Consider the following 15,000-nt stretch of genomic DNA (forward strand, 5'->3'; position numbering starts at 1 on the left):
GCATATGGAAAATGCTAAATATAATAGTCTGAATTTCATCATCGTCCCTCCACAATCTCTTCATATTCACCTACAAATCCATAAAGCGCCGAGACCCCCAGCTCCTCAGGCTGTTGTACGTAGTGTAACGGTTGTACGTCTCCAGATGCCGTGTTTCATCTTGCCAAAGAGAACGCAGCACTTTTCATCCTCGGGCAGCTGAAGGAACTGTACAACGACATCCTGAAGATTTATGAAGGAAGTCTTTCCTTTTTTCCGGGACTCTTTCTGCTCTGAAAGAAACCTCCGAACGAGTCATTTCTGCTGGCGTTTGTCTCTCAACTGTAGTCACTGCCTCTGTTCTCCGTCAGGATCCGGATCTGCTCTGGATCTCTGAGCGTCTGCCAGATTCTTGTCTTTAGAGCTCGAGTCTACAGCTGGATCTGTTCGGTCGCGTCTACAGCACGCGGGAGCTCGTCTTCTCTTTCCCCAGCCTTTATTTTTCTAGTCATAATAGTTATATTATACGTTGTTTTTTGGGGTTTTTTTATCCAGTAATGTATAAAATGCTGCTCGGATATTATTATTGGAAGCACATTTTCCTGGTCTTCCTGCTCCTGCTCGTTATTTCTGGCGTTTTTGACGCCGAGTGTTATTTAACACCTCTGGAAAGTTATATCTGGGGTGCAAATGCGGCTACAAGGATAGACAGGCAGTACGAGCACTGGAAGAGTTTTCAAATATAAATTCATTTACATCAGCTCAAATATTTGTGGACACCTGAACATGAGATTTGCTTCTTTTTTGAACATCCCATTCCACATTTAGTCTCCATTTGCTGTTATAAGAACCTCAACTCCTTTGGGACCCTACTTGGTTTTGTGGAGATTTGTGCTCATTTCAACCCAAGTACTGATGTAGGGTGAGGAGGTGAGGAGGCCTGGGATGCAGTCAGCATTCACATCCATCCCAAAAATGTTTAGTAGGGTTGGAGGTCTATAGCAGGAGATCTTCCATATCTTCCAACCCACGTGGAAAAAAGGGGTATTGTCATGCTGGAACAGGTTTGGGTCTCCTTGTTCAAGTGAAGAGAAATGTACATTTACCTTTCCAATTGTGTGCCTTCAGCTTTGTAGGAACTGTCTGAGGAACTGTTCTTCATCTTAGAAATGTGCTCTAGAAATAATGTTATCGTTGAGCAGTAAAAAATATTTATTTCACGATTTTAGTATCATAACCACCATGTGATTGTCGTATATTATTTAAAAGCTCCACCCACTTCACAATTATGTCATATGATAAAAAAAAATATTTCTACTGGAAATAAATAAAAAAATAAATTTTTCTTTCCGATTAAACACTAAATAAAAACAATTTCGAGCGATCTTTGGTGTTTTTTTTATTTTGCTGGTTCAAAAACCTGCTGTAGATCCTCTGACCCTCAACCCTCCACCTTTTATTGTGCCGAATGTAAACGCTGAGCGCCTCCTCACCTCATGAATCTCCACTAATCTCCATAAAATCTGGTGGAACATCTCCCCAGAAGAGTGGAGCTTTTTATAAGGGTGAATGGAGACTAAATTTTAAGGGGCGTGTCCAATTTAATGACCAGATGTCCTAAAAGATTTAGTCCACATTTTTTTTTATTACTTTCTGGAGTCACAGTCCAAATCCATCCTCATTATCACTTCTCAGATGAACTACAGCTTTTCCACAGCAGTACAGCATCATGTAACAACTTCTCTTTGAGTTGCATGTAAAATCCCTGATACTCTTAATGTTTACTTTCAATTCAAAATCACACGTTGACGCTCGTCCGCTCTCTCTCTCTCTCTCTCTCTCTCTCTCTCTCTCTCTCTGTGTGCAGTGGTTCTTGACGAGGCAAAGCGAGTGGCCAAGCGGCGTCTCATCGAGGAGAACCGGGAGAAGAGGAAGAAGGAGGAGATGGTGAAGACCCTGCAGAACCGGCCCGAGCCCACGGGGACAGAGTGGGAGCTGATCCGCCTTGTGACAGAGGCTCATCGCCACACCAACGCCCAGGGCTCACACTGGAAACAGAAACGCAAGTTCCTGGTAAGCAGACGCTCCTCAGTCAAGGTGTAGACTTAGGCTGCGTCTTCATTAATCCAGATCATCTTGAAAACGGCGTTTTTGTCAAAAGTCTCTGGACCGAAACATCCGGAAACTCTCACGTACCGCGTTTGCGCTTTGACCCGCATCATTTCTGCCTGCCGTTTGTATTCTTACTCTTTTTAAACATGTGCGCTTTCACCGACCGAAAACGTCACAGCGTAGACGGAAAACCAAAACGGAGAGAAAACGTATTGGCGTGGACATGGCCTCAAAACCGACCCAAACCGAGTGAGTAGACTTCATGACCAGAAGTTCGGGGGTTAAATGCCAAGCTGCTGTTAGAGAGGCTTTTAACAAGAGGAGTCAAGGTGCACTGTATCATGGGCTCTGGTCCTAACGTCCTAACAAGCTGGGATGTGCAAAGAAAATAATTTGACTGTACTGTAATAGATTTATATGTGGCATATAAATGCTGGTTCTTCTCAAAAAACTGTCTATAAGAAAAAAACAACTGTCTATAAGCCGCAGGTGTCTACACTCAAACTAATGAACTGTACACAGGCTTTAATGAAAGACAGTGTCTGTTACACGGCTTGTATCTAAACAGTAGCCTACCAAGAAAGTCATTGTTACTGAACCTGTTACTATATTACCATTGGAAATTTGAATTTTATTAGTATTTACATGATCAATCACTAAACTAAAGCAATCTAACAAACCCCAAAAACCTTCTTTATAAGTCTAAATACCTGAAAGTATAATTTGCTACTGACTAATAATTTATTCACAATTTGAAGTGCAAGAAAAAGGAGTGAAAGCCACCCTGCAAAGAGAAGAAAAAAAAAATCACAATTTTTATTAAAGTACATAAATTAAGAACAATATAAAAACGCTACATACAGAACATATAAACGATACACAGTATGACCGGAAGTATTTGGACACCCGATTTTTCCAGCCATATCTGGCCCTTCCTCAAACTTTGGAGGAATAAAATAGTTTGGTATGTCTTTCGAATTCCCAAAAACCTCTTACAGTCATGACAGTGCCCCAGTGCACAAAGCCAGCTCCATGAAGATATGCTTCACGTGGTTGGGAATGTGGAAGATCTCCTTCTATAGCGTTTTGAGATACAGTAGAACCCTGTTGAACACCCCTAGGCCTCCTCACCTCATCTACTTCAATACCTGATTTTACTTGGAATGAGCATAAATCTCCACAAAATGTCGTAGAACATCTTCCCAAAAGAGTGGAAACAAATCATTACAGCAAATGGGGACTCGTTGTGGAATAGAATGTTCACAAATCACCTACCAATCATAAGGTTCGATGTCCACAAACTTTTTGCATAAATAGTGTATTTTACATTATGTTGGTTCTGTTTATAATTAGATTATTTATCATTATTCCTGGGGGTCCCTTACGAGGGAAATATCAAGGTCCGTGACGTCGGAGTGACGTGGGGCCGCCTTCCCGTGGGCTCACCACCTGCAGGAAGGACCGTAAGGGACGGTGCTGTGAGAATTGGGCAGCAGTCGAAGGCGGGGGTCTGCTTAGACTGCTGCCCCCGCGACCCGAATTACGGATAAGCGGGAGAAAATGACATGACATGACATCATTATTCCTGTCAGTGTGTGTGTGTGTGTGTGTGTGTGTGTGTGTGTGTGTAAATACTCATTATGCCACTCTGCTCCACTTTCGCATGACTTTTGCTGACCCAGACCAAATCAGGCCTCCATTTTGCACCTCACTCTGAGTCTCTGACGAGGCGGTGAATAAAAGTCAGGCTGAACGACAGATGTGCAGAGAGAAAAACAGAAAATCGTAATCCCTCTTTCAGGCGACCTGAAAAGAAAGAACGGGTCTCCGGGAGTTAAATAAGACGCTGTGATATCAGTAGTTTGAGTTTCCGTTCACATGGGCTGTAATGCGGCCACCCTGCTGTTCATCCTCACACACACACACACACACACACACACACACACACACACACACACACACACACACACACACACACACACTCTCTGACACCTGCTGAGGCTTTCCAAACTTGACATGAGCACTTGAAGTGGTGAAAAAAAACGAGAGAAAAAGCAAGGGACAGAGCCATGTTTTCAATCCAAACGAGTGTTCACCTCATAACATCTGACTGATCTGTGTTTTCTCTCTATCGCTCTGTTCTCTCCATTCTCTCTCTCTCTCTCTCTCTCTCTCTCTCTCTCTCTCTCTCTCTCTCTCTCTCTCTCTCTCTCTATCTATCTATCTATCTCTCCCTTCTTCCCTTTTTCTTTCATTTGCTCTCTCACTCGCATTCTTTCTCATATCTATACTGCACTCAGTAGTATAACAACTGTCTTCACATCACACTGACTGCCTGATCTGTGTTTCCTCTCACTCTGTCTTTCTCATGTACATTGTTCGTGCTCATCCTAACTGACAAGTCTGTGCCCCGTCTGTCTCTCTGTCTGTCTGTGCCTCCCTCCGTTTAGATTTTTGGTTCTTTCCTTTTTTTTCCACATACAATATTTGTTGCACTCAGATACATCAGTAATAAAACAACAAATACTCATTTCACTCTGACTGAGTGCATTGTCTATTTTTCTGTCTGTCTGTCTCTCTTTCATTACATTTTTCAGATCCACCAAGAGTAAAATAGCAGTGCTCACAGCACACTAAATAATCTCTATCTGATATCCCTGTCTGTCTGTCTGTCTGTCTGTCTGTCTGCCAGCCTGCCTGCCTGCCTTACTGTCTCGCTGTTAGTCAGCTTTACTGTCTCTCTCTGTCAGTTAGCCTTACTGTCTCTCTGTCTGTCTGCATGTCTTACTGTCTGCCTTTCTGTCTCTCTGTCTGTCTGTCTGCCTTACTGTCTCTCTGTTAGTGAGCCTTACTGTCTCATTGTTTGTCTGCCTGCCGTACTGTCTCTCTGTCAGTCAGCCTTACTGTCTCTCTGTCTGCCTGCCTGCCTTACAGTCTCTCTGCCTATCTACCTGCCTCTCTCTATCTCTCTCTGTCTCTCTGTCTGTCCAGCTTACTTGTTCTCTCTGCCTGTCTTCTTGCCTGTCTGCCTGTCTGTCTGTCTGTCTGTCTCTCTATCAGTCTGATTTATTTTCCCTCTGTCTGCCATTATTTCTCTCTGTCTGCTCTGTATGCCTTACTGTGTCACTGTGTCTGTCTCTTACTCTCTCCCATTATCTTTAACTTTTTTCTTTAAAAAAAAAAACATCCACTTCCTGCTTTTCTCATATACAGAAGGGACATGTTAAATATTAAAAGCTCTTGCCTGGGGGGAATTCTCTCCCTTTTACAAGTGTGCGTGTGTGTGTGTGAAGTCTGAAAAAAAGACAAGGCTTAGTGGTGAAAGAGTGGAAAGACGGACCGCAAGAAAGTGAGAACACCCCCTCCTTATCCACACACACACACACACACACACACACACACACACACACACACACACACACACTTGTGAAAGTTTACTCAAACTCATTTGTAGGACACACACACACTCTCAGGCCAATCCAAACACAAATCCAGATCAGATTATGGAAGTGTGCTGTAATTGTAGGTCAGAAACACACACTCGGTGACGAGCACCTTCACGAAATCAAAACACTGGAGAGCAGCGCTAATATGCTGTAACCTTTAACTCGTATCACACCAGTCATATTACGCAGCTAGAAAGTCGATTACTTCTTATTTTCCTTGAGCTCGACGTTGTCTTTTATACATTCCCTTTTTCTCTCTCTCTTTCCCCATACACATATACACACACACACACACACACACACACACACACACACACACACACACACACACACACACACAGTTCCTCCTCTCCCTGTGGCCACATTTCTCTGGTGTTCTCCATTCTGATTGGATAGAAGATTGGGTGATTAGCACAGCTACAAATCAGAACAATCGCACTATATTGGCAAAAGTTTGTGGACACCTGACTAGAAGATTCCTATGTGCTTTTTGAACATCTCATTTCACATATAGTGTCATTCTGCTGTTATAATATCCTCCACTCCTCCGAAAAGATGTTCCACTAGATTTTGTGGAGATTCTTTTAGATACGAGGGTGTTAGTAAACTCAGGTACTGATGTAGGTGAAGAGGTGAGGAGGGCTGGGCTGCAGTCAGGGTTCACATTCATTCTGGAGGAGAATGTTCCACTTCAAACCCCATGTAGAGCAGATCTTCTTTTACATTTACACCATTTGGCAAATGCCCTTATCCATAGCGACTTACAGTTATCTCAGTTATACAACTGAGAGATTAAGGGGTTATGGGCCTTGATTAAGGGCCCCGCAGTGGCAGCTTCAAGGTTCTGGGCTTTGAACCCATCACCTTCTGATCAGAAGTCCAGCATCTCATCCACTACCACTTCCCTTTTCTTTTGGAACAGGATTGGTGGTAACACAGTCTTTAAGACATTGGAGTTCATATAGGAAGGAGTTCAAATCCCAGCACCACTAAGATGCCACTACTGGGCCCTAAGTCTCTCTGGGTAAGGGTCTCTGCCCAATGATATAAATGTAAATGTCTGGGTCTCCTATTTCAGGAGAAGGAAAAAATGTAATGCAACCGCATCCAAAATCATCCTATGTGGTTCTCCAACTTTGTGGTAACAGTTTGAAGCAGAATCAAATATCGTCAGGTGTCCCAATACTTTTGTCCATACAGTGCATTTTAAATTGCAGCCCTTTCTCTTGTTTGGATGTGGATGATGTTTTTATATAAATATCCAAACTTCATTTTACAGGCTGCACCCTAAACCTTACAATGTGTGTGTGTGTGTGTGTGTGTGTGTGTGTGTGTGTGTGTGTATTGGGGCTGGTTCAGTGCTCTGGCCTGACTCCAGCTGTTAGCAGGCAGCTCCTGCAGGGAATTGTGGCTTGCTGGAGTGGCCACTGCAGTGCTGGCTCGCGTCCCATTGCAGATCTGGAGGCTGATTAAAGGCGTCTCTGTCGTGCTTCAGTCCGTCTCTCTTCCCCACCTCTGATCCCTGACAATCGCTCTTTCTCTTCCTACATACAGCCGGATCGTCGACCCCGCTCCTCGCGTATCATCCGTCTAGTCGTATCCATCACTCCGAGGACGTTCGTGATTAAACTCGAAGAACCGTAACGGACCCGCGCTGCTCTGAAAAAAAAGACGCGTGGACCTCGCTGCTCTTTTTTCCACAAGCGCTACCGCTCTGACTCCTCGTCCTTCCTGAAGCCGAAAACAGCGGCTATAAACAGGCAATCAATCACTTCCTACTGCTCTCTGAGGAAACGAGAGGAACAATCCCTGGCCCTGATTTACACCTTTTCCTACAGTACAATACACAATGACCTGCCATTATGCTGCTAGACTAGACTCGAACCGGACCTCAGGGGAGAAATGACTTCCCTTATCATAAGGAATACGTTGATTCTGATGGTCAATTTCCTTGAAAAACTGAAATTTTGTCGCCTTTATTGAGTAAATAGACAAAAATATGTGCTTTCAGCGGTGTCCTGCCTGAATCAATCCACCACTTAATACCATCATTATGATGCCCCGGCTATAGAAAGCATCAGTAATATAGAGAAACGCAGTAAAACAGAGCGCTGCATCACACACAGGAATCTCATACAGTGAGAACGAATGAATAAAGCAAGAAACCCAATTAACACAATTCAACACATCTCCTTTCACTGTAGCCGCAGCTACACCTCCACATACATCATCTCTAACAGAAGCATCGATATTCACCCCATCACATGACTCTAGGTTTAGCTGCATTATTTCTTTTCATTAGGTTTTTTTCTAGGAATTAAAAACGATGTATATTTAAAAAAAAACGCAAAAAGTTTAAATGGTTTATCAAAGAGGATAACAACTGTTTTGAACTGTTCTGGCTGTTCTTTCCTCACGATGTCCAGCATTGAGACCAAATCAATTTCTTCTCCTCTGTCCAGCAGTGTGGAGTAATAATAATAAATGTTAAAAAAAACTTTTAAATTCTCACGAATTTATTTGAGTTTGTGCAGTTTGCTACAGATGTGGGTTGCGAGCTCTGACCAGTGCGCTCTCTGACCATCATCAGGCCTCAGGGCAGATTATTTCGCCAGGGCAACACGTGAAAGTATGTGACGGCTAAAATCCGATTTTAAAGAGACTCAAACAGACACTTCTTGTAGATGGTCTGTCAAAATAATAAGGATAATTGTAATTCTTATTATTAATGTTTAATTTAAATAAACATTATGAATAATGTCAATTTTGATTAATTCCTTTTATGGGAATTTGCCAGTGATTACAATTATTTATTTATTTATTTATTTATTTATTTATTTATTTATTTATTTATTTATTCATTTTTGTACGTATGAGTCTCCAGTGTCAGTGCTTTGTAAAGGCACAACGGTTTATAGTCACTGTAACAGACCAGTCAGTGAGAACAGGAGCTCTCTTGCATATCATTAAATGTAACTATAAATGGACAAAAAGCGCAATGTAATTTTCAAAATAATGAATAATAATTTGAATATTAAAGAGTAATAAATCAGCTGATGGTGGGTTGTTAATGTTTGACTGTAACTTTTATAACTCGTGAATGTGTGTGTGTGTCTGTGTGTGTGTGTGTGTGTGTGTGTGTGTGTGTGTGTGTGTGTGTGTGTGTGTGTGTGTGTGTGTAACAGCCTGAAGACATCGGCCAGTCACCTGTAGCCCCAACGTCAGACGGGGACAAAGTCGACCTGGAGGCCTTTAGTGAGTTTACGAAGATCATCACGCCAGCCATCACACGCGTCGTCGACTTTGCCAAAAAACTGCCCATGTTTTCAGAGGTGTGTGTGTGTGTGCGTGTGTGCGTGCGTGTGTGCGTGTGTGTGTGTGTGAGAGTAAATCTACTGTGATCATGTTAACGATGAAGTTTGGCCCAGCTGCTGAGTTTGATGCGTTCCCCCGGAGCGGTGTAAACCAGCCGTGTTTGTATTTGTATAATTAGCCGAGGAACTTCCAGGTCTCAGTGTTTCTCCTGTCAGAGTTCTGTGCGTTACGAGATCATCAACATGCTGCAGAGGATGAATGGAGGCGGATCATTTGGCACAGCAGGTGTAATTAATGTCAGGGAAACAGAAATAAAATAAATGAGAAAAAAAAATAAACTTAATGGATATAACTGTTCTCAAACCTAGTTATAAAATATATTTTTGAAAGAAAGAAAGAAAGAAAGAAAGAAAGAAAGAAAGAAAGAAAGAAAGAAAGAAAGAAAGAAAGAAAGAAAGAAAGAAAGAAAGAATCTTACCCTCCCCAATAGATAGATAGATAGATAGATAGATAGATAGATAGATAGATAGATAGATAGATAGATAGACAGACAGACAGACAGACAGACAGACAGACAGACAGACAGACAGACAGAACCACCCACACACCATACCTGGCCAAATGTATTGGGACACCTGACTTTTCCATCCATAAGGGGTTCTTCCCCAACCTACACTACATGGCCAAAAGTTTGTGGACACCGGACCATAAGTTTGGCATATGCTTTTTGAACATCCCATTCCACATTTAGTCTCCATTTGCTGTACCAGAAACCTCCACTCTTCTTGGACCCTAGATTTCATGGGTATTTGTGTTAGTTCATTCAGCCACAAGAGTGTTAGTAAAGTCAGGTACTGATGTAGGTAAGGAGAGAAAGGCTGGGGTGCAGTCACATTTACATTCATCACACGGATGTTGAGGTCCGAGCTCTACATCAGGAGATCTTCCATATCTTCATGGAGCTGACTTTGTGTGCATTCCTTAAGTGAATGGAAAACATCATGCATCCTCTACAATTGTGTAGCTCCGGCTCTGTGCTAACAGCTTGTGGAAGAACCACATATGGCTGGGAAAAAAAGGGTGCCTCAATACTTTTGGCCATGTATAATAACTTGTGTTTGAGCAGAGAGGTTAGATGTTCACGCATGGATGTGTAGCGAATTTAAAACGATAAGTTTCTCCGTAGCGCTACATTAGCGTTTGCTATGAAGCGTGCTGTCCATATTTAGCCTTGGAGCCACACACCTTAGCCAGCGCGTGTCTGCATTCCTGCTTGTAGACTACACAGCTCACGTATGGTAAAAGATATTGTTATTGTCTGCACGCCGAACATACACACTCCAGCACACACTCCTGCACTTACCACTCTTTACTCAACATCTCGACCTCTGAGACAACCCTTACTGTCTCTCAGATCTTCCACATCGTGTATTTCATACCAAATGAACCCATTAAAACAATATATATCCTGTCATATGCCATACATACGTTACATTCAGCCATAAGAGCGTTAGTATCTATTAAAGAGGAGTAGATCATTAAAAATATAATGCTGTGTGAATTCTGGTGTTACAAAAATTCAATTACTAAACAATTGAAATGTGTGTTTATGTGTGTAGCTGCCTTGTGAGGACCAGATCATCCTGCTGAAGGGCTGCTGTATGGAGATCATGTCTCTGAGGGCGGCGGTGAGGTACGACCCCGAGAGCGAGACTCTGACGCTGAACGGAGAGATGGCCGTGAAGAGGGAGCAGTTGAAGAACGGCGGCCTGGGCGTGGTCTCCGATGCCATCTTCGACCTGGGGAAGTGCCTCGCACAGTTTAACCTGGACGACACAGAGGTGGCGCTGCTGCAGGCCGTGCTGCTCATGAGCTCAGGTACAACGCCAAACTGTGAAATCCGAGAATAACTTACAAATATACACTATACAGGCAAAAGTTTTGGGACACCCTACTGTGTGGTTTTTCGCCAAACTTGAAGGCAATGTTTAAACCATTCCATTAAAACCATACCAAAACCATCTATTCAGCAGGGAATATCTACTAACTTTATAGAAAGTATGTTCATTTTCATCTGCATGATTCAATAATCATAACAGTTTCTTTGTGGGATCAATTAAAGTATTTTTTTAATATAAAAAATAAATAAATGTATATATATATATATATACACACAGATAAAAAGAAAGGTGTCAAAATACACAGTGCATCACAGTTTGTTGCATATGGGGCTGTGTAGTCAGGGTGCCCATGCCCATCATGCCCATGTTATCCCTGATCAGTGTGTATTTATATATATACGTGGTCTTCATCGTTCCAGACCGCTCAGGTTTGACGTGCATGGAGAAAATTGAGAAGTGCCAGGAGACGTACCTGCTGGCGTTCGAGCACTACATCAACTATCGCAAGCACAACATTCCCCACTTCTGGCCCAAGCTGCTGATGAAGGTGACGGACCTGCGCATGATCGGGGCATGCCACGCCAGCCGGTTCCTGCACATGAAGGTGGAGTGTCCCACGGAGCTGTTCCCTCCTCTCTTCCTCGAGGTCTTCGAGGACCAGGAAGTGTGATGGAGCTAGAAAGGAATAGTGACTAAATATATATATATATATATATATATATATATATATATATGTTTTGCTTTTTAAACTTACACACCTGACCATCTCCGTCCTTTGAACCACATCGAGTTACACAGTCCTGGTCCACAGTCCAAACCTCATCCACCTTCCCACGCGTCAAACGCACCAGCAGCATGATGGCAGAGCCAGAGGCGGCATCAGGACCTTCTCCGGGGCTCGTGTTCTCCTTCGATGTTTTTTGAAATAGCTATTTATTCTTTTTTTCGCTTTTTACGGAGTGTTTAACCCCTCCCACTTTTTAGTTTTTTTTTTCTCTGACAGCCGATTTACACGTGGCCCTTCTGTCTCTGCGCTACGTCTTACATTGATCTACCTGAGACTGAACCTTAGCAGCTATGGACACAAATACATCCTCACACACACACACATATACATGTCTAACCTCAAGTCAGAACACTTCAACACACACAAACACACCCACACACTACTTTCACACCAGCTACTCAGAGCAGCTCTGTTGGACAGGGCGTGTACAAAAACAAGGCGCTAATCCGGCGCTAGATTTGTATTAGCCAGTGTTCACGCCATTTCGTTCTGTTACCACTTTGTGAGGACCGTCGGTGTCTTTCTTGTTCTTTTTTTCTTTCTCTTGTATACACGCGCAGTGAACAGACCGGCGTAGCAGCGGTGTCGTAGCAAGACTCGAACAGACCTCATTTCACTGATACTAATGAGCCCCGTGTGCCGGCTGGGAGGAAAAAATGATTAGTGAAATTGTATTTTTCTGAATGGATTTTGAGATGGTTTTAAAGTATGGACACATATTTATTTGTTCACCTGGATGTAGACCACTTTAGAGAAGAATCACAGGCAGGAGGTGCCAGTTTGTGGTTCTGCCTGGTCATGGCCCGGGTTCATAGAACCGATGCTTTTTAGAGTCGTATCCAGAATATTTTACAATGATCTCATTTACACAGCAAGAGGCCTTGCTCAGGGGCCCAGTTGAGGCAGCTTGGCCGTGCTAGGATTTGAACTCCTGACCTTCTTCTTCCTCAAAAGCTTGTTTAAAAAAAAGATGATTTAACATGATGAGCAAATGAGCAGATAAGCAACAAGGCACTTTATTCGTCCTTTTTGTTTGTTTGATGTTGCATTCCTGTCAGAAAGGTTTCACAAGACATCTGAGGCGACTTCTTTTTACTTACAAGCAAGCAATCAGATGTAAAACTTATGGAATGCACATATACCCCCCCTGATTAGCATGAACATACAGTGTTCATTCATCCTTAGTAACCGCCTGGTCAGGGCTGCTGTGGTTCACCTTCAGCTAGGGTTTTGTTGCTGTTTTGAGAAAAAAAGAAGTAGTTAAATGTGTTTTCTGAGGTGGGTAGAAACATATACAATGTCTATGTACAATGTCTCACACAAGTCTGTAGTTGAGTAATATCGAGGAAGGATCAGGGCCAGGATTCCAGGCCAGGACCGTGCTTACATTGCTAGTGTTTCTAGCTTTTAGGGTTTTTTTGTGTTTTGTAAGAAATACAAACTTCCAGTCTAGGCCACATTTAATCTATATTTGCTGTTAGAATAACCGTCTGGGAAGATGTTTTACAAGATTTCAGAGTGTTCTTGTGGAGATTTGTGAGATTTCATACAGCCAAAAGGGTTTTGGTAAAGTCAGGTAGATCAGGCCACTCAACCTTCCACTCTTCCACTCACAATCCATAAAAAGCATTAAAAGGTCTCCTAGTTCAAGTGACGGGAAAATTTCATGCCAGCATCCAAAGGCATCCAAAGGCATCCAAAGGCAAACGTGAGGTAACATTTTGGAAAAAACAACATATGTTTGGAAAAGCTGGGTGTTCTGATACTTTTGAATACCCTGGTTGCTAGCTAGCCTACTGAATCTCATCCGGCGTAACTCGCTGTGGTAAAAGAGAAGCTCACAAACCCGGGAATAAAATCAGGCTCACATAAATCAGGCTAATAAAAAAAAAAACTGAATAGTATTATGTTCCTCCCAGACCATGCACACGCACGCACACACACACACACACACACACACACACACACACACACACACACACACACACAAACACACGCACACACACATACATATATATATATATATATATATATATATATATATATATATATATATATATATATATATATATATATACACGCCCACACACATACATACACACCTCAGAAGCCTCAGAAAGCCTCATTACTGTATGCACAGCAGTGCTGTTGCTCTGAAACCATCTCCATTTTCTCCCTGTCTAGGCACATACGTTGCTGTTGCTCTGGGTGTGACATACATACACACATACACACACACACACACACACATACACACACACACACACACACACACACACACACACACACGGATAAGTGTAGACAGAGCAGGCAGGTTAGCGACGTGATGAACTGGCTGTTTTATGGTATTGTTGTTGAATTGTTATTTTGCTTTGTACCTCAGTTCGGGCACACCTCTGGCTGTGGCTCCACAACTGCCTCTGTGCTGACAGGCTCTACCTCACCTCTGAACAGAGAGCAGCTACCTCAGCCTCCTCCTCTCACACACACACACACACACACACACACACACACATTCTTGAACACACTGATGTATTCATGAGCAGGAACACAAAGACGTCCCTCGGTCTAAAACCAACACACTGACCCGGCTCTCGCTCTGGTCCGAATACCACTGTAGACAGGAGGGCCGACCATTCCTCATCCTTATCCTCATCCTCCTCCTATCCACGTTCCTGATCCTCATCCTCACTCGAAACCAGGCTGAGAGGACAACAGAGGACAACCATTTTCGTGTTACGGGGTTTTAATTTCTACTTTATTTTTATATATAACTAAGTGGGACCAACTGACACATGGGAAATATGGAAGTCCTCAGTTTGTTTTTTCATTCCGTTGTAAATGGACGCCGACTCGAGCGGAAATTGAACGCAAGAGGAGAGGAGAGGTTTTTTTTTCTTTTTGAAGAAGAAGAAAAGAAAGGAACGAGCGAGCGCCGTCGCGTTGTAAATTCGAGCGGCGAATTACGGATTCGATTAAAGGAAATGAAGTCGAAAGAACAAAACTTTGTGCTCGGAGTAGTTTGCGAATGACACGTAAGTGGGCACGATCATGACTCATATTGGCATCGATACTCAAAGAACAGCAGGGTTTGCCAACCAGACTCTTCCTACCATCATTTATTCATACAAATATATAACTAGAATATACAAGTGTGGCGAGGTGTACCCGAAGCTACGCCTCCTCAGAAACCTCTCAGTATTACAGCTACCACCACCATGTTTCAACTCCACAAAACAAAAAAATCGCTTATACCTCATACTTTTGCTTCAAATGTTCCTCCTCCCACAACTAGTTTATAAGCCCCTCCCACTTATGAGACAAGATTGAGAGTTGAATACACCCACACCCCACTGCCGAGCGAATGCGAACCCAGGAAAGGCTTCTAGGATATGTCCAACGGTCCGGGTTGCTCCGCCCACTCTCATCGGATTCCCACCTGAAACGCGAGAGAAACCAA

The 15,000-nt window shown here is 42.9% G+C and overlaps 1 protein-coding gene across 2 annotated transcripts in view; it reads left to right on the top strand.

Moving 5' to 3' along the window:
• thrab (thyroid hormone receptor alpha b) overlaps positions 1-13,545 on the top strand; it is a 162,503-nt gene extending 148,958 nt beyond the window's left edge. For both annotated transcript variants that reach the window (XM_083556619.1, XM_083556618.1), the window contains exons 8-11: positions 1,847-2,052; positions 8,723-8,869; positions 10,472-10,730; positions 11,173-13,545. In XM_083556619.1, coding sequence (XP_083412745.1) covers positions 1,847-2,052; positions 8,723-8,869; positions 10,472-10,730; positions 11,173-11,423 — 863 coding nt within the window. In that variant the 3' untranslated portion in view covers positions 11,424-13,545. The remainder of the gene's footprint in view (positions 1-1,846; positions 2,053-8,722; positions 8,870-10,471; positions 10,731-11,172) is intronic.
• The last annotated feature ends 1,455 nt before the right edge of the window (positions 13,546-15,000 follow it).

Source organism: Silurus aristotelis (assembly GCF_946808225.1).
Source record: "Silurus aristotelis genome assembly, chromosome: 12".
Taxonomy (NCBI): Eukaryota; Metazoa; Chordata; class Actinopteri; order Siluriformes; family Siluridae; genus Silurus; species Silurus aristotelis.